General features: G+C 39.5%; 1 protein-coding gene across 1 annotated transcript in view; it reads right to left on the bottom strand.

The window, feature by feature from the left end:
• The window catches only part of LOC149300479 (capping protein, Arp2/3 and myosin-I linker protein 3-like), a 36,765-nt gene extending 30,061 nt beyond the window's left edge, over positions 1-6,704 (bottom strand). Inside the window, exons 1-5 of the mRNA XM_089484993.1 lie at positions 6,665-6,704; positions 5,927-6,024; positions 1,729-1,779; positions 561-620; positions 344-462 (exon numbers count right to left, since the gene is read on the bottom strand). Of these exons, the coding sequence (XP_089341119.1) occupies positions 344-462; positions 561-620; positions 1,729-1,779; positions 5,927-6,024; positions 6,665-6,704 (368 nt within the window). The remainder of the gene's footprint in view (positions 1-343; positions 463-560; positions 621-1,728; positions 1,780-5,926; positions 6,025-6,664) is intronic.
• Positions 6,705-20,079: the final 13,375 nt, after the last annotated feature.

A 20,079-nucleotide genomic window follows, 5' to 3' on the forward strand; every position in this document is an offset into this window, starting at 1 on the left:
TAATAAAATGGGGTAACACAGTAATGCTCATAATGAAATGGTTTCATATGTAATACTTAATTTGTAGCAAATATGAATGTATTAATTAATGCTGTACATAAAAACATTTACACCAGGTGAAAAATTACTTTTAAGGTTCAGTACCATATGACCATTATTAGGTAGCCAAGATGCTAATTCCAAATCTTACTAGTTAATCACCTCTATTTTATCTTCTAGAGACTGAACAATGCACTGATTTTTCCCTTTTATTATGAGACAAATCCAAAATTGAGGTTAACCATATATTTAACTAATGGGCTGGTAAAGGTATGAATAGCCCTTTACCTTCAAGAGGACTTACACTGTTTCTGGAGCGGGGAATATTTTGGATAATGTGGCTTGGATGCAGTTAATCAACTGGTCTGTGTTCTGTGATGACAGTGTCAGCTGGAAGCTCCCCTTCTCAGTCTCAATAAGAATCTACAATAAGGATGGGAGTGGGGGTACATGAGAAATAGGGGCCAAATACCAGAAGACATATAATTAGGAAGGCAGCTATACTGCTATCAACACAGTACCTGACTGAGGCTGATGGCTGTGAGAGCACGGATCTCCAACACACTGAATGAGCTTTCGATCTAAATAGTAGGCAGCATGGGGAGAAAATGGACAGGGGATGAGAGAACAGAAGTTAGGAGGGATAACAGAGCAATTGGAAGAGCGATCAAGAAGCAGTTAAAGAATTGAAATGGCAAGAGATAGAAAACAAAGAGTTAACTGGGGGGGAAAATAATGGTTTATTTATGGACAAGGCAAGATAGGTATCGATCAGTAAATATTAAAATAAATAATATCAATGTACATCAGGTATAAGTCAATGAGATATTTTTATATGTAAATCTCTGGAGAAGATACTAGGAAGATATAACTCAGATGTACAGAACAGCCTATACAGTGAACATTTCTTGTCCTGTCTGTATGGTATACAGGCATATCTGGGAACTCTCTAGCATTGACCTGGAGTCTCACTGTGAAATGCTGCTTCCCCAGGTCTCTGGGTCACCCTCCTCGTTCTCTGGGACAGAGGAGCAGTGTTTAGTCACGCTCATTCCCCGCCCATTTCTCCTCCCACTTCCATCCCATTTCATGGTAATTGGGGCTAGCCCTGCCCCTGTCCAAAGGTATCTCTCCCCCACCCACAGCTAGCCATGCTACTCAAGTGGCTAGGCCCATCCTGAGAAGAGGAAGAGCTCTTGGTTTAGGAGAGAGAAAGGAGACAAGAGAGTGCAGTGAAAATAGACATGAAAGAAAAAAATAGAAAGGAAAGAAAAGAGAAAAAAGAGAAAAGTTTCCCAGCCTTGCCCTGCAGAATGCAGACTGCCAACGCAGCCACCAACCCAACGTTTCCCAGAACATAAAGTAGTAAATCAGGGACCCTGAACTTACCTTTTTATTCCACAACTGTGAAGGTCAAACTTGGACAGGTGGCAACTCTACATTTATAGCTTTAGTTGGAAAGTAATGTAGGTAATGAAATATTTCCATATACGCATCAGTGGTAGTAAATGATATTAAATGTAATTTCCTATTCATAACAAGTTCCTGTCCTATGGTAAGTCATACGGGGTCTTTAGTCAAAGTTGACACCTTTTATTGGCCTAACATTGAAAAATATGTATGTTACATAATCTTTCTGTACCTCTAAGGTCTCTTCAGATTTTCACAGTAAGAGATTCATATACTCACCTTTGCTGGCAGCTTGATGTAAAATATATAGAATCTCCAACATGTTGTGACCTGGGAAGGGGGAGATACACAGTACTGTATAAATTACCATGTGTCTTACATTATACAAATTTGATTCCGATTCCGTGTTGCTATTTTGCAGCCCAGGGGTCCAAAAGTGAACTAAACATGTTTACATGTCCAGGACCATGCAAACCCAACATAGTATACATAGCAAGGATCATATCAGAAAATTGCACCATAAATGATGATCTGCAACAGTGAAAAAGCACAGTGTATGCATTTAGTACTAAGTGAATGACATCTGTATACCCAACAAAAGTCATGCACACCCCATTATGCCCTCATGTACTATGTTGCATGCAATGTAATGCATTCTGCGCAAAGCCAAAAATATAGCACGGTCCTACCATGGAGCAGAGTGGGGCAATTGCCCCAGGCGGCACTTTTGAAGAGGCGGCACTTTGCCGCCCCAAGCGCTTTTTTTTTTTGAGAGAGGGGCGCCGAGTGGTTTTCGCTTACCCGCTCAGCGCCCCTCTCTCTCCTCTGCGAGCCCTCTAGCTTGGTCTTGGTGCCGGCTTGTAATGCTGAGCGCCGGAAAATGACGTCATTTCCGGCGCTCAGCAGTAAAGCAGCGTGCACAGTGGCAGAGCAGGGAGATTCGCCGCAGGACTGCTGCAAGGTAAGTGCAAAGGGGGGGGATAGGGTAGATAATAGGGAGGGTAGATAATGACCCCTGGCGTCGGCGGGGGGGGGGCTTAATTTTAAACTTTGCCCCAGGCGGCATTATGTCTTGGGCCGGCCCTGAGCACAGTATATAAAACGTACATAGCTAGGGTTACTGAAACACACTCCCAATTATGCCTGTATAGGAGCAACTGTGCCTCTTTTGAACTTAAATTCCATTTCCCCACTGATATCTCTCTTCGTTGGTAAAGAGAAATCTCAGTGTTTTACGTTTCTAAAAGTAATAGTGATGTGCATATAAACAGCGGTAATTGTGTTTAAATTGCATAAATAAAATAAAGTATTCCCCTTCTAAATGTCACAAAGTCTCAGTATCCCTGTCCCCTTCCCGAAAATATTCCTCTTTGGCCACTTGAAATGTTGGGAGGTATGCAAACGTACATGCATATGATAGTAAGGATCATGACACTGAAAAGAAAATGTCGGTGCGCTGAGCTAGTCACAGGCTCAAATAATACAAATGTATAATACGAGGCCTACCAAACAGGTGCAAGCATGCTGCAAAAACAGTTTCTGTTTTTTGTATACAGGATCATGACACTCACTATAAAGTCTGTTAGGCACACAGCACGGCATATATGCCAAAACCATGAAAGTACAGTATCATGTATAACACACACTGACAGGATTATATAGCCTAAGGAGCCCTTCCCACTCCCGTGCAACCTCACCAGTAGCCAACACACATTGTAGCAGCAGCCTTGGACCGAATGCTCAAATTATGTGTACCGGACAGTAACATGCATTGGGTTTATAATAATAATGCATACATTCAGAACACAGAATGAGTGACTATTGCACAAGTTATAAGACCAGGACCATGTAAGCAAGCTACATGGTCACAGTGACCGTGCAACGTCCCCTTCTTAAGATGCACTGTGCAGCCACAGGTCCCACAACCCTAATGCCTTATCTCTGTATGACAGAGTTTTCTTGTTTCAAATTAGCCAAGTATATCAGTTTCAAACATTGCGTGAGCTAGTGCATGACTGAAAATATATTTTTATCAATGATTTTCTTTTTTAATATGCATACCATCTGTGGCTTGTATCCCTACATAACTTCAGCCAGCAGTACTGCATGCGGGGCTGGCATGCAGATTGCTATTCATTGTTGTTCTTGTGGAGCGGTCCATGTAAAGTGCATTTGTATACACAGGACACTGCATATGATGCACCATTGATAAATGTTAAGTGATATATTTGGCTAGTAGGCACAAAGGGCATCAGAGTCATCTCTTGGAAAAGGTTTGGGGGTATTAGTTGACTCCAAACTTGGCAATCATACACAATGTCAATTAGCAGCTGCCAAACCAAGCAAATTCTTAGCATGAATTGAAAAAGATATCAATGCAAGAGTTGAAAACATTATTACGCCTCTATACAAAGCATTAGTGAGGCCTCACTTAGAATATGTTGTTCAATTTTGGGCACCTATTGATATAAAAGATGGGACTGAGTCGGAGTAGATCTTATCTCAAAGATCTTATCACAGTGTAGAAATATATTTGAGGTCCATGTGTGGTCTTCTCAGAGGAAACTCCCACTAAGCCGTTGACAAGAGGCCATGTATTACATTTAGTTTGGTCACTGTTCCAGCTTAAGCAGTGAATTGTTTTCCTTACAGTGAGAGCTCTAAAACTATGGAGTGATTTAGACACCAAATATTACATAGAACAATATTATATCCATGATAAAACACGATACAATCAATTTGTTCATAAGACCTGGTGCACATACTAGCACTACAAGGTAACATAACTGTCATTGTAAGGGGAAACAACCAAATGTAATGTCTGATTTTGCAGGATCAGCAACAAAATTCTGTTGTTTACTTTGTATCATATTGTTAAAAAGACCACCACACCAGAAGATAAATGCATTATCCAAATGGAGCGTTAGCATCTTAAAGATATATAACAATAAAACATGACCACATCCCTTCATGAGTAATTTCATTCAAGCAATATGACACCTTCCCCAGAAATTACAACGATCACGAGACTAGCATGAGAAACTAAGATTATGGGACAAAATTCATTACTAAATTTGTAAAATCTTAAATATTACTACCCTGTTCCAACCAATGCTAATTTATTCAACTACAAATAAAAAAATCAAACTACCAGCTGAATTAAAGGTGCTGTTCCACAAAGGTGCTGTTTTTTGTATTATGGTCTGCATCTTAAACAGGCGTATTTCTTGTTTTTTTTGCTGTATTTTCTCATTGTAAACAATTCAGCATGGTCTCTTAATCCTCTCTGACCTTTAAGGTCCTCTAGTTTAAAAGGACCTCACACCCATCACACCTACACACAAAACCTCTCCCACCTATCACACAACACTTTCACCACACCTATTACACATGCCATTTCACATGTATGAGCATGAATTGGCAGGTGGCAGTGGCTGTAGGTGGTAGAGACTGCTGTGGTATAATACACAGAGGAGGCCTTTGGAGGAATGACATGACTATGTTTCTAGGCAACTATGGTATTTAAATAAACTTTTGAACACAGTTTTTAAGAGACAGGGACCATTAAAGAGAAAAACAGATTTCCTTTACTTCTTTCTACAAGGTGCAGAACTTATCTGGGCATATTCTGGAACAGCACATCTAAGGCTTTATAACTTCAATAGCGCTCGTTGTCTTTCAAAAATAACCCTTTACTAGGCTTTAAAACAAAGATATTGGTCTTTCTTATGAGGAGCTGAAAAGATCTCAGACTGGTCCCACAAATGTCTACCAATATTTTGTAATATTGGTTTTTCTCAATCAATATCATCTCACTTAGTTTGCTTCTCTCTTAAAGCTAACAAAATGGCTCATCAAACAAGAAGCATCCATAGATATATGAAGTAGCCATAGTCTCCTGTAACATGATCCTGGACTGTTATGTTGTCACCAATAAATCAAGTCACCATAAAAAAGAAAAGCAATGAATCATAGATGTTATTCATAATTGTAACTGATCCTTAGCATGTTTTATTTCAAATTACACATGAAAATATTAAACATTAATGACATATCTTTATGCCATCAACATGTGGAGGAATTGGGATATTTGTGATAAATATCTTGGCCAACCCAGACTACATAATTCTCTACTAATTGGGCTTCAAAGCAGATGGTTTAATTTTCTCTACTCATACATATTTCTACTGATATCTTCCTCTTCAAAGTCTTTTCCCTTACCCTACAGGAGGGTCAGCACATCATGAAACCTGTAAATTTGGCCTGCTTAACCATGCAATGTACATGGTACTACCATTTTAGCCCAATAACTGGGCTGACCATGCTCTAAAGAAAGAAAGTAGACTGGAATGTAGAAAGTGCTTATATGGGACTGATAAATGAAAAGACAACAATAAAAGACAAGGACAACTGCAGAGAGAAACATTGGGTCAGAAGGCGAGTCCACACAAAGGTATCAGAATAATTCATAACTCACCAGGATTCTATCCTCCAGCTTCCGGGGTCTTGTTTCCAGTTGGACTCTCTGGAGACGGAACTCGCCTCCAGCCCGGCAGAGTAATTGCCTAATACTGTCTGGGGAGACAATATCAGACAAATGTGTGTGTATTTAGCTGCTTCCATCATTTACTTTACATTATGGGGGGGGGGGACGGGACTTGACAAGATAGCTCCTTCCCACTGGCCTCCTTTACAGAGGAGCAATCATATCTCCAAAACCTTGGAAGCCAGCAGAACCAGAAATATAACGGAGAGGCAATATTACCGGAATAATAGTTTAATTATTAACCAGTAACATGTTACATACTTAAAGTAAATAAATACACTCACAATTGTGTTTATCAAACATTTACAGTCAACAGCTGTATCCGTATTAACAAAATAAACGTAAAAGGCTCTTATAATCGGGTCCGTGTAGAGAATAATACATTATACAATATACATAGCAATATAATAGACATTTTTATTAGGACTGGCCAGCCTGCATGAACCAAGATAGATAGATAGCTGGATAGAGATAGATAGATAGAAAGAGAGATAGATAGATAGATAGATAGATAGATAGATAGATAGAAAGAGAGATAGATAGATAGATAGATAGATAGATAGATAGATAGATAGATAGATAGATAATAGCTATACCATTAGAGAGACGCAGATAAATGATATATATTACCATTATTGATAGCATCCCAATGACAGGATTCCCACTCACCTTGCAGGGCTCTGCAGGGCTCTGCACACAGCTGGTTCATGGCTGCTGCATTTCTTGCTCTGTCATAACATCAGCTGCATGCAGCTCCTGTGAGCAGAATGTGTGTGGGTTTATCGGCATAATTCACATGTATGCATATTCACAGCGGACGTATATATTCCTGTGCGTGCATCAGAGGGAATGGAGTCCGCGCCGTCTCTATATATGTTACATGCGTTGGATTTTCCCCGTGGACAGAATGGGGTGTGTAGGCACTGTCTCTGCACGAATAGCGAGCAATGTGTGCCCGCGGGGAAACCTCAGCGTTAGGAGTTCCGCTAACCTCTCAGTTCGGATTCGGAATTCATTGGAGGTCTCTGGGATGCTGGCTGTCTGCCTCCATGACTCTCTCTCCGGATGGTAGTATTAGTGAGCAGGGCAAAGACACAGGACACTGCGTGTGTGTGTGTGTGTGTGTGTGTGTGTGTGTGTGTGTGTGTGTAACAGACAGAGGGAGACACACAGGGAGGCTGAGAGACAGGGAAGAGAGAGAGAGAGAGAATGCTTGTGTGTGCATGAATGACAGAGAGACAGACAGGAAAGGAGTGAGTGTGAGACGGTGAGGGTGTGTTTATGTGTGCTGTGTGGTAGAGAGAGACGGTGTGTTTACGTGTAACAGGCATAAAGTTGGGGGTGGGCGTCCTACTTAACCCTTTACTGCATTGGGTAATGGTTACACACACATCAATATAATGCAAAGCATTTTCCATCTATCTATCTATCTTTCATCTGCCTGTCTATCTATCTGTCTATTAATCATTTATCAATCATCTGTCTATCATCTATCTATCTGTATATCATCTGCCTGTCTATCTATCAATCAAATATCAATCTGTCTGTCTATGTGTCTATGTACACATGACTGGTAGAAATAACATACACAGGGGTTTCAGTGGAATGAGGTCTGTTGGCCTTCATATGGAGAGAGTTTTTTAGGTGGCAGTATTAGCTCAATGAGGGGGAAAGGTGAAGATGCGAGGGAAAGAGGGATGGGGTAAAAGTGAAGTCCCTGCTTTCAATCACTCCATTGTGCTCCTGGACTAGATGCTGTGAAAGCAAATGTTATTAAAGTCCAAATACTTGCCAGCGTTATAAAAAATCGTTTCCCAGAAACACTTTAATGCTTGGCAGGCACCATAGCCTACAGTAATGTGCAGAAAGAAGCCAGCAGAAACTAAATGGAGAATCAAATTATTTGTGTGTTTAAAAAGCGTCAACACATTCCACCTATAGTAGGCCAACTCAACATCATGGCGGCTGCAGGAGATGGTGGAGGGTTCCTGAACCCCACTCACTTGTGGACATTACTTGGTAGTCATACAGGATATGTTTCATTTTTAAATGGATTGGGGTCTCCTTCGTTATATATCTGTAGGGATGTTTGGAATGAAAACCCAGCAATAAACATATCCCTTGATTTTGCAATCGCCTCGAGAAATCCCCATGAACGTCCATGCTCTAAATAAAACTAGTTGGTGACATTACACATTTGGGATTGCTGAGAAAGGAAGGCATGACAGGACTTGAATAAGATTACAAGTCTAGCCGTTTCTTCATGTTATATAGTTCCGTGTAATAGTCATTATTTATTTCGGATACTGTTATTCACTCCGCTAATTAATTTAGTGTAATATCCACACCTTTAAAAGGCTGTTGAAGATAATGGATGTTAATCTGCTAGCTGAACAGTAAACAGGATTTTTCAGGGATGATAAAATAATACGACTTGTAGTATGGCCCTTGCACAGGCCAGATCATCTAGATTTAGGACTTTTTTCTTAAACTGACATTTCATTAATGTTGATTCTGTCCAGTTGAATTCACACAAGCAAGTGAAAGTTAACAGTCTTGGTTATTTTCTAACAGGAACCAAGGCAAGACTCAGCGAGGCATGCCCTCTATGTGTGAGATAGCCCTGTGCTTTTGGGAGCCTCAAGCAAAAATACAGGTACAATTCTATGTTTTTGGGGTCCCTGAGCAAAAAGGGATGTAGGGGCCAATATTTAACATAAAAATGTATCTGCTAAAAAAGTTTCTAATGCTTTTGTATCTACTCTGCTGAATCAACCACTTTTGTAACCACACGCTGCACTAGTACTAGTACTTTAGAATGTCCAAACCCTTCTCAAAAATAATTCTTTAATCGTGTAAAATTCTGCCCAATTCATGTTTGTGGGGAACAGTTATTTGTCATGCGCCATAAACGTATGCGTTGATAGGTTGTTGTCATAGAAGCTGAAAAATCTTTAGGTTTATGTAATTAAACATAAGAACACATTGGCAGATGTAAGAGTGCAAGTAACTTTTGTCTAAGCGGAACACCAACATATTGGCCATGGGAAGCTTCTTAACACACTTGTTTGATGCTTATGGCTAATCTATGGGGTTTCCATCAGAGAGATGCCTTTGTCCATGTGACACACAAATGTATTTTATTATTATTATTATTATTATTATTATTATCATCATGCAGACTAACAGACTATGACAGACTAAGACAAACCAATACATTAGGGAAAGAGGGCCCTGCTCCCAAGTCTTTCAATCTAGATGCTATATAGACAGGTGTCCAAACCAACGCATGACTTTTGCTGCCATACCCTTTCTCACAGCGTTTATCTTGCAGTTGCATACCTGTTTTGCTGCATAATTTGCAAGGCGCATGCACAATGGGACGGGGCAGGGGATGATGTGACATGCAACATGTGTCGAGTTGCCGTCCATGTTGTCACCAGAGCAAGTCTTCTCTGTAGGTAGCCAAAATAATGTATAAACAACACATACAGAAAAAAATATGTATATGGTACATTTATGTCAATGCTGTATTGAACTAAGAAAATCTGGTGAAGAAATGAAAGTCATAATTATTTGGTTTGATGAGTTGTCATAATAAAAGTTGACATTTCATAGTGTAACTGCACATCTACCTTTTTAAAATAACTTTTGAGACATCTCCGTGGGCAGTACACAAAATCCCAGATCAGGACTGATTAGTGTTCAGATCAATATTTTTCACGGCAAAGTCAATAAAACATTTATTGGTTACATTAAGATCCATGGGGCCACTAGGTGTCTTCATTTTGGGTTCTGTTCCTTTCTCATGCTTATAACACAGATAATTACTCTATAAGCTCCATCCAGGTCCTATTGTCTGCGCATGGCCTAATGAGTGAGACTCTGCTGGATACACCATATTGGCACTTTCAACACAAAGCGAGTTGGAGATTTAGAGCTCACATTGTCACCAGGTTGCCAGAACTGGCCTTGGGGGTATGTGAGAAAGGGGGCACATAGACTCGTGCACCCGTTGATTAGCCAATTGTGTGTCTCTGTATGCAAACATTGCATTAAATGTCTGAAAAAGCACATTATGTGTATCCACAGCTATGGGTGCACAATTATGTTTTGCAGATCGTCAAATGATTTTTCTGCAATTTCAAAAGCCTCAACTGGGCCCTCTTTCGAAAAGAACAAATATATAATTGTTTCCAATCCGAACATACTTAAGCAGTGTGGAAGTATGTATTTTCGTATTAATGTTATATTATCGACCTGTTTTATGCACTAAGTTAAATTCTGGCTAATGTTACCATAGTAACACTCTGGATCGCCTGCCTAAACTTACATACACCCTCAAGCAATCTTTGTTATTTTAATCCTAGCTTAGGTTTATGGACTCCTTTTTCACCAGAACTACTTGATAGGACCATTCCTCAATAAAGACATGCAAAAGAATCTAGAATTTATTTTAAAACGGAGGTAAACATAATAAAATAAAAACTAATTATTAAATATATTTAAGGTAATTGGCATAAAATTGTCCTGATCATGACCATACACCTTTTAAATTCACAGAATAGGACAGGTGTACATTTATTAGTATAGCGTTTGTGAATAAATATCAATCTGTGGTGTAAATCATCAAAATAATTAAATAAGGTATGTTAAGCGCTGCGTAAACTGTTGGCGCTATATAAATAAAGGATAATAATAATAATAATAATAATAGTACCCCAATGTACAGCAGTAACCCATATTTGGCACTCTCTAATGCCTATTCAGAATAATCTATTTATACCCAAATGGCGCTCATACAAAGGGAGAAAAAAGAACCGCAATAATAGTTTAGAATCTAAACTTTAGATAATGGTAATATGCGGTAAATAGTAGTGCACTCACAAAAGAATTAATGCAAGCAGGCTTATTTTCAAAAACATTTTACCTTCTCTAAAATTAAAAAGAGGTACACCAATGGCACAGCATCTTCAAGATCACATGAAGAAAGAAAATCTAGAACACGTAGAGAATGAAAAGCACATCCTTTGAAGTGCTTGCGATTTTCTTTTAAAACGCAGGAGACTTTAACTTTCCAAAGTGCAATAGCCATAAATAAATAAGTAAATAAAGTTATAGAAAAATTGAAAATAAACTGCAAGATCAAAGTCTTCTACAGTCTTTAGCAATAATCAACGCGTTTCGCCAATTGAAAAATTTGTTAAAAGATGTATACCTTTATGAGTAACCCAACTTTATCATTTTCTGTTACTTTATAAATGAAATATACTAATAAAAGGCTGAGATGGGGCAATTAAATCCTTTATATTCTTTACATCATTTTAATAACATCATGTGCCTTTAGTATGCCAGGAAGGTGTTTTGCAATCATATCATATTAATATTTTAGCAATATTGGCATTTAGATAACATTCCAGGCAAACATAGCATATGTGATATAATAATAATATCACATGACGATATTCGATGACTTCTTAGATCTGCCTCAGAGGTTCCAGATATTATTGTGGATTTCTGGATCTCTAGGACAGCCTATTTCTCTCCATGTGATGGGTTACGTTTCAATTTGTCTACCCGTTGCCCCATTCCTTAATTCCCTGCCTCATTTTAGCTATATGGGGCTCTGCTCTCTCTTCAGTTCACAGATGGAAAAGGGTAAGGGGCGTTCTGGGTCACTATAACGGGGAAGTTCTCAGGTATACACATACCTCATTTATTTTTATGCTATATTGCAAAAAAAACAAAACAATATGTGTATGTTACATGTTTTTTTTTTCATTAGTACAATATGCATACCTGAAGCTTCACAGGGCTGGGCCACCAAAGCTCACCATCAAAGCTCGGACTAGCCATGCCTAGGTATGGGTATGAAGAATAAGGAAGGGGGGGTGGGCAATAACCAATTTGAATCAGAATTACCGGTATTATATGCGACTATGTTTGGCATACTCTAATGCATCCACTAATACTGGAGCTTGGTTGAAATCTAATGCATTTCTGTGGAATATTCAGTGAAGTGGAAACTTAAGCACCAGACCATGACCGTTAGATATGCTTTATTAGACGGTTGACGTAATACCCAGTATGTATTACTTTTAATTTACTGCTAAGCATTAAAAAAACATGAACAAGAGTAGTAATATAATACGCTGCGCCATTATTGTTGACATTGACTGCAGGAAAAGGGTATTCCCATATGTATTACATCCTAGCGTTATTGGGAGAACCATATCAGAACAGACAAACGGAATTTATACAAACACATATACAACACATACAAAACACATAGCGTGCTTGAGAAAACATGGAGATATGGATGCATCATTACACCCATATGGCATAGTCGGGAAGTATACAGCCGGCACTTATTAAGATCTGTGTCCTAGTTAAGTGGGACAGCCAGGAACAATCTTGAATATGGTCCAAGAGATCATGGGTAAAACTGGATTAGATAATCCTTGAGTACAGAACTAGCCAGGTATAAATAATAATTCCTCAACAAGGAGGGTTTGTTGCCGATCAGCAGCCACTGACAGTTTAATGTCCATGTCACTCATTACATCAGCAGCTATTTACTATACTCAAAGGGGATAAAGTGGTATCTCAAAATATTATATTGTGGTGATACTACAGAAATTGCTGGGATTGCAATTGCCACCAGTCACATTTTTGATTGATAGGCTGGGGTGGAGTAGTTGAGAGAATGACTGCATAGATAGCTTCACTGTTTGAAAAGAAGGGATTGTGGGCAAACTATGTGGGGCAACAGGGCATGATGCCTGACAATGGGAATTATCCTGTGAAAACACATGGAAGGTATGACGTAAGTACAGTGAAGAATACAGTAAAGGGAAGACTGGAACCTTTTGTGCCGTTGGGCAGGTAGCCAACTGCTCTGCCAGTTTTTCCAGGGTGCATATTACACAGGAAGTCACTAGGGATGTCATAATTCCAGATCTTTGCATGGTATCAGGGACAGTATGCCAGCCAGCTGATCCCACAATAGATCAGCTGACAGCATGCTACCACTTTAGTCCCACCCCCAGGTTCGGTTTCCATGGTAGCAAGCAGCCATATTGGGCTTCTTGGTCCAAGGGCCGATCATTACCTTTAGGCAGAGATTAACTATATGCCGGTATTTACCCTTTTTCTTTTTTTTAGATAAACTGCTGCAGTTTTTCTCTTCATTTTAAGATAAAAGTCACCATGTTTAATATTGAAGTGTATAACATAGCAATTTAAAAGTTGTTGATCCAGGGATTATTCTGACTGCCTTTAAATCATAATTTCCCCCCATCCTGTATAACTATGTAATAAGAGGACTTGAATACTCTCCTTCTCAGAAGTATTTATGTTGATTTCAGCATTTCCACCCAGTACCACCCACCATATAAGTTAAACTCACATTGACAGCAAAAAGTTAAATAATAAATTAAGCAAGAAAAAAAAAAATCTAATTACAATAATATCTGGGAAGAGCTGTATTCAAGGCTGTATAGAAAAGTATGGAATAATGATGTTTTTAATGTTTAAAGAATATCCATCATTGTAGCTGTTTTAAGGGATGTATTTGTCTGTCTCGGGGAACATTCCAGTAGTAGTGGTCAGTGGTTTATTGACCCACCAATGTTATAATGAGGTATATTTACTGAGTGACAAATGTTGCTGTTTCCAGTCTGTTTAGATGTTCTTCTAAAAAGCCTTCGTAGCTGAAAATGGATATTTTAGACATCCAATAAAAACGCTAATGCATACAACAGACAATAAACAGTACAGTAATTACATTGTAACCACACTGTTTACAAAAGCAATCTGCGTTAATAGGGCTGATTTACACCAGTAACTTGTGTTTCAATTTTACAGAAATCCACTCACACAACCCCTAACCTAAGTAGAGTTTATTATGTGAGACTCCTCATACACTAAGATAAATTGCTGTATTTTCCAAAAGGGCCAAATGCTCAGGGCCCAAACAGTCTCAGGGGCCATCATGTCACAGGTTGACAGGAGTGCCAAGAGGCATATTCACTAAACTCAGAGTCAACATAGTTGAGCTTCTCCAGCAAGAATATCTAAGCTGGTTTTGCATAGTGCATATTTAAGTCAGTGAGGTGTTCAAAGAATTACAGCACATTACGTAGGCATTAAACTAGGATAAATCAGCCCTTCTTGCAGGAGGAAATCCCTTTGGTGTTGACCGTTCATCATGTGGCTAGCTGTATTTAACAACCCAAGCCGAAATCATGTGTGTTTCAGATTACAACCAAAATATGTAGTGTGAGAAATGTAGTTACAGTAATATATAGAGGAGCTAGGGCAGAAGCAGATATTCCTGGTGGTGCCTTTCATCCACTTCATGGAAGATGATGTTGGGAGGTCCATCTAGCTTTGTAACACGTGTGCCTAGATGTGCTAACATGACTCAAGTTTCTCCAGTGATTCTGCTATGTTATATATCAAACCTCTTTTTCCATTTGGAGAGATGATGAGACACGTCTCTCACATCTGTGTGTATGGACCCTTCGGTAGTGGGTACAGTTTTCTTATAGTGTTACTATGCTAAATATTACTGTATATCATAGTTGTCTAACTGCTGACCGGTTAAGGCTGTATGTATCTATATATTTTTTAAACAAAAAAAGCTTAAAACATATGATTCTTCTTCGTATCGGGTATAGGAGGATGGTTTTAAAGAAAGGTGTAAATGAAAGGGGAGTATTGGATGAGACATGGATGGAACCAGAGCCTGGCCTGGATGGTTTTGTTGACCTCAATGCTGGTGTACTGCAAATCTGTATCATTGGCTGCTTGTCCTGCAGCGCCTTCCCCGTGGGATTATGAAAGGAAAAGGAAGAAGGAGATAACAATGATATAGAACTATCAAGGGATAGAAGCATTGTGTTCTATTTTTATATTTTTACATGACCTGAATAATATTACTGTTGTTTTACCTACACCTAAAAGGAAACCTTAAGACTTAGAAATGTTATACTGTACATTCATACATTATTCGCTGGAAAGTAACATCAAGTTTAATGTCTATATCAGCTGGTGTCACATCTGATAAAGAGTATATCAAAGGTATTCTCTCCAGTGATTATGTAACTCATAATTCACATAGCAGAGGATGTTGCAGCTCTCCTCACTATGGTAACAGTTTCCATGGGACCTACCTCTCATATCTTCTGGTTGTCATGGTAACTATATTCATGGTTTGGCTACACAATGTCACTAGGTAGTGGAGGGAGACTGCTTTGGATGATAGATTAGTACAACATACTTAAGCGTGAATAAGTGCATTAAAAACAAAAACAGAAAACATTCACAAAAATCTAGTCTCTGTTTTGTAACCCTGTAAACATGTCAGCCCTATGCATATTCTGGTGTGTACTTCTGCTAATAGACACATTACTGCAAATTTTACGATTGTACTTTAATTGAAAGTTGGTAATATGTAGGTAATGATGGATAGATAACCTCATCCTCTACCCCCATAGATGGTTACATTAGTGGGAACTTACTTAACGAATAGGATGAAGGCAATACTGCAGAAACAGTTTGTAACCAGTTTGCACCTTTATCCCCAGATGACATCAGAGATGGACTGGGAGTAAAATTGAACACTGGCTCCAAATGTTATAGTGCCATTATTGTGTGTGTTTGCAGGTCCTAGCCCCCAAAAATGCTTTCATGTTTTGCATATTATAAATACTGCATACGGTTGTGTTATTCGTGTTACTGTGCTATATTATCGTTATACTGTGTTTTGGATCATAGCACGTTGACAGATGTGTTTCTTGCCTGATTGCCCTCTCCGTACTCCCTTGAGTCTTCCCAGTGTCTATGTGACCATTTTCAGGTTTGCAAATTGTAATTGTAGGCAGGACTTTGGAGGGCCGCCACTTCCACCTAATTGGAACCCCATGGTTGGTCTTTGTGTCCCACTTTCCGAGCTTCAAATTCAGTGGTCCCACTTAATTTGTGTTCTGTGCGTTTACCCAGAATAACCATTATTATGCTCTCCTTAAAAACCTGATGTCCTTCTCCAAACAAATGTGTTACTTTGCATCGTGATTGATGTATCACACCGCAGCGCCCATTTTTGGTTTAAATCAATGAAATCCATGGGAGCGCTTTCTGTGCATGCACATAGCAGCAGGGTAAGAGCTAAATGCATATGGAGGATTCTGCAGAATTGCTTTGCAATGGGGACCACATGAAAATGTAAAGGCATTTTGCATTAAAGTGTATATGATGGCTGGAGTGTCCCTTTAAAGGAATATTACCCCTTCCCCACTAGAAAGCTCAAGCAATCTTATGTTTATCGACTACGTAATATACATTTTCTGCAGCAGCCACTTTTGAACTGCCCTCCACTTAATCTATGATGTAAGGGTTTCACAACAGGCTTTGCATTCTAGCAAACTGGAGCACTGACAAAGTTAAACCATGCACATTGAAGCTTTGCACTGCAGAACTAAAAAGGTTAAATAATTACCGTCACCCCCTAAAACAAAGCAGCATAACATACCATTTACAGTTTCTCTCTTATAGTGCTTCCTGCTGCCAGCTAGACACACAGGGTCACGTGTTAGGTGATCCTGCTATTAATCTCAGAGCCTGATGCTACGAGGGGGAGGTAGCTAACCCCCAGATCAGCCCCAAAGAGACACCTTACCGGAAAATTGACCAGTATCCCAGTAGAGCAGCCCTGACGGAAGTATACTTCACAAATTGAAAAAAATAAATGCAAAACAATGCATTACAGAATCCCGTGATTGATTTCAACCCCAGAAGACACAATAATGTGCATATTATATATTATGGTCCTGTGCCATGGATCTCCACCCAAGTCCCTAGTAGGGCTGTGACAGGGCAGCTGACCGCACGAACCCATGGTTGTTCATAGATCCAGCATCATCCCTGTCACATGGGTGTCTTTCGTGCCTGGTGTGTAAGCAGGAGAGACACTGCAGCTAACATCACCACCGTCACAGTTTGAGGAGATTGCCGGATTATTTTAGAAGGAACATGCTCAGTTCAGGTATGAAACCTTGCAGGCGCGCTCCGTAGGTGCTCAGGTATAATATCACCATTCACAGGGTTTATACTCAAAGACAGGACAAGGTCCAACCAGAAGATACATTTGCCTGACATTCAGAATCAGAATCAAACTATCTAGGTCTAAATCAGGCTGAGGTCAAACCAGGTGAAGCAGGATAAACATGGGCAGCAGTCATAACCGGTATCACACTACAGGCGGCAGACAGCTGAGCACCTACTGAGTGTGCCTGGAGATGTAACTTAGCATGCTCTGACCATCCACCAATAACCTCAAGTGGTGATGTTACCCATAGGGTCCAGGCTGTTGGTCACCCTGCGACCACCTGCAGTCATACACCCTGCCGTAACCATAGCAGTGACTGGTGATGGGACCCACAGTGCAGGATATGCCGGCTAAGTACATGAATTAGCCTGACCAGGGCTTTTCACATTAAGCTACAATTGAAAGCTGCTATGGACGTCTGCAGAAAGTATATGAAAGGTCACAAAATGAAATAATTTCAGAGCCTGTGGGAATTAAGACAGATATCTAATTATTGTGAGCAAATGCAAGGTAACAACAAAAGACTTCTTTTAAAATCAGGAATAAAATGGAAATTGGAATCGCAGAAAAGAAAAATGCTTGAAAATGTCACAGGGTTCCTTTCTCATGAAATTAAGCCTATCATCTAGAAGTTGAAAACATATTATACTTGTAATAGTGTATAAATCATGCTACACTTTCCAAATTCATCTGAAGGATGAACCAGTAACTATTATTAGATGTTTTCAATCTATTCCTGTTTACGTAGTTGCAAAAGTCGTGAAACTTGCTGTCCAAAAATGTCTCTGTTCACCAATTACACAAAGGACAGCAAGAGGGTAAACAAACAACTAATTATTTAAGTAAATTAGAATGTCATGATTGTGGCAGCAGTGCAGTATTGGGGTTTGGAAGTATTCTTTTGTAAGGCCATGAAAGGCTAGAGACAGAAAGACAGAACGAGTAGCCGAAAGAGGGAAGTGGTTATGACACCAGATGTCTCTGGTCAGACATAGTCTGGGACATTGTGTATAGTCCTGGAGAACCAGTGTCCAGGAGGATATAGATATTCTGGAGAAAGAAGGGCTACCAAAATGGTGAATGATTTGCAGGATAAAAATCATCAGGAAAGACTAAAGGACATGCATAGCTTGGAGATGAGAAGAAAGAGAAGTCATAGAAATACTAAGTTGATCAACAAAGCACACAAAGGAAGTTCAAAGGAAGAGAAATGAAGAAGGGGTCATAATTTACAACTACTTGATCAGAGGATTAAAAGTTTTAATGGACTCAGACGGTGCAAAAGTCTTTCAGCAAAGTGGGGAGGGTTAATATAGTGAGGGGATTTATTTAACCATATATAAGATAGACTTAAAGCAAGGCAAGATCAAGGACCAAATTAACAGGAGGAAGACAATTAGCTGACTAAATGGGCCCAAATGGATTTTATCAGCTGTCAAAGTATTTTCTGTGCTTTTTTCCTGAGATAATAGCTTTATCCTTACTATGCCTTTGTTCATAATCAATGAATAAGGTGTTGCTGATACAAGAGACTGCAAAATCATGAAAGCCTGCAGCCTTGGTTATCCTGGGGCTTATCTCCCTGGGATAGTTGGGGGAGGGGGGATTAGCCCTGGCTGTGGAGTTTATTGCAAAGGTTGGAGAGTAAGGTAGGGTCCAGTACATGTCCACCCCAGTTGTGTTAAACTACCATGCCTTGACTGCTGCTCTGATGAGTGGGGAAGGCCTGACTGCTCCAAAACACCTTTCTTCTGCCACTCTGGGTTGCAACAGTATCCTGTGTGGTGAGGATTATTTTTTTGTCTCAACTGCCCATAAACAAGAACAATCCTCAGCAACATATCGTAGCAGGATTTATTTTCCGAAGGATAATGCCAAGTTGACCACCTGGTTCCTTCTACCAACTGTCCAGTTACTTCTAAGGACAACATCTAAAGGGTTTTATTTAAAGTACAGTATATCAATACTTTATCCTGAAACCCTTCTTACCTTTTCGGCTGTTTTGTTACATTGTCTAAATTTAAGGCCTCACAAATGATTACTCCAAAATATGTCTCGTCTTTTGTTGGCGACAAAACAGTGCCCTAAATACTATATTATGTCTTTGGATTTTTACGTGCCAAATGCATTAATTCACATTTATCCATATTGAACTGCAGCTGCCAGACTCTTGACATTCTTCTAATACAGAGTATATATCAATGTCTTTCCCTGCAACTCAGCTAAGGATTTGTTTTTCCTCAGCACTTCAGTAAGCACAGGACATCAGTAGGCATGCGGGAAACCAATGCACTAAGTAGTATAAATACATATATATGCACAAACGCACTGTATATCAATGACATTGTTTAGAATATCTGCGAGGAGGATACGCAGGTAGAGCACCATTAAAACACAGGGTGTAGTTATGTCATTTTATGTTGTTATTTTTTTTTTAAGCAAAGGCAGCAGTTCCTTTCACAGGGTCAGCAGAAACATTTGTTGTATCCTGAGATTTTTGGTTCAGATTGGTAAGTAATTCAATGCCATTTCATCAACGAAGAGGATTAGTTTCACACTAACTAATTAAGGGGGCACATTCATCTGTGTATAACACTAATTTCCCCTTTAACCCACTACAAAGACAACAGGTATATATTACACTGTCAGGATGCCTACATCTGGTTTACGAAAGTACCAGTGTGCATCCAGGCATGCCCATACATATAGCACTTATGTCCAGATGCTTGAGTGGGAGACATTATGTTTATGTGCTGTGTATTATTTTTTGGAAACCTTGTATTAATCACCTAACTCCATTGCCTCTATGCACAATTGTATTGGCACTCAGAACAATAAGAAGAGTAAGACCTGCTAGCCGTGGTAGCATTTACCCACAGATATATCTGATTCAAATGAAAGCATGTTCTAAGATACCGAACATTCCACCTCTACTCGGCAGAGTTCAGATAAACGTTCCCTCCTCTGTCGCTTG

The sequence above is a fragment of the Sceloporus occidentalis genome, unplaced genomic scaffold, assembly GCF_023333645.1.
Source record: "Sceloporus occidentalis isolate IW3139 unplaced genomic scaffold, rSceOcc1.0.p SCAF_24, whole genome shotgun sequence".
Classification (NCBI taxonomy): Eukaryota; Metazoa; Chordata; class Lepidosauria; order Squamata; family Phrynosomatidae; genus Sceloporus; species Sceloporus occidentalis.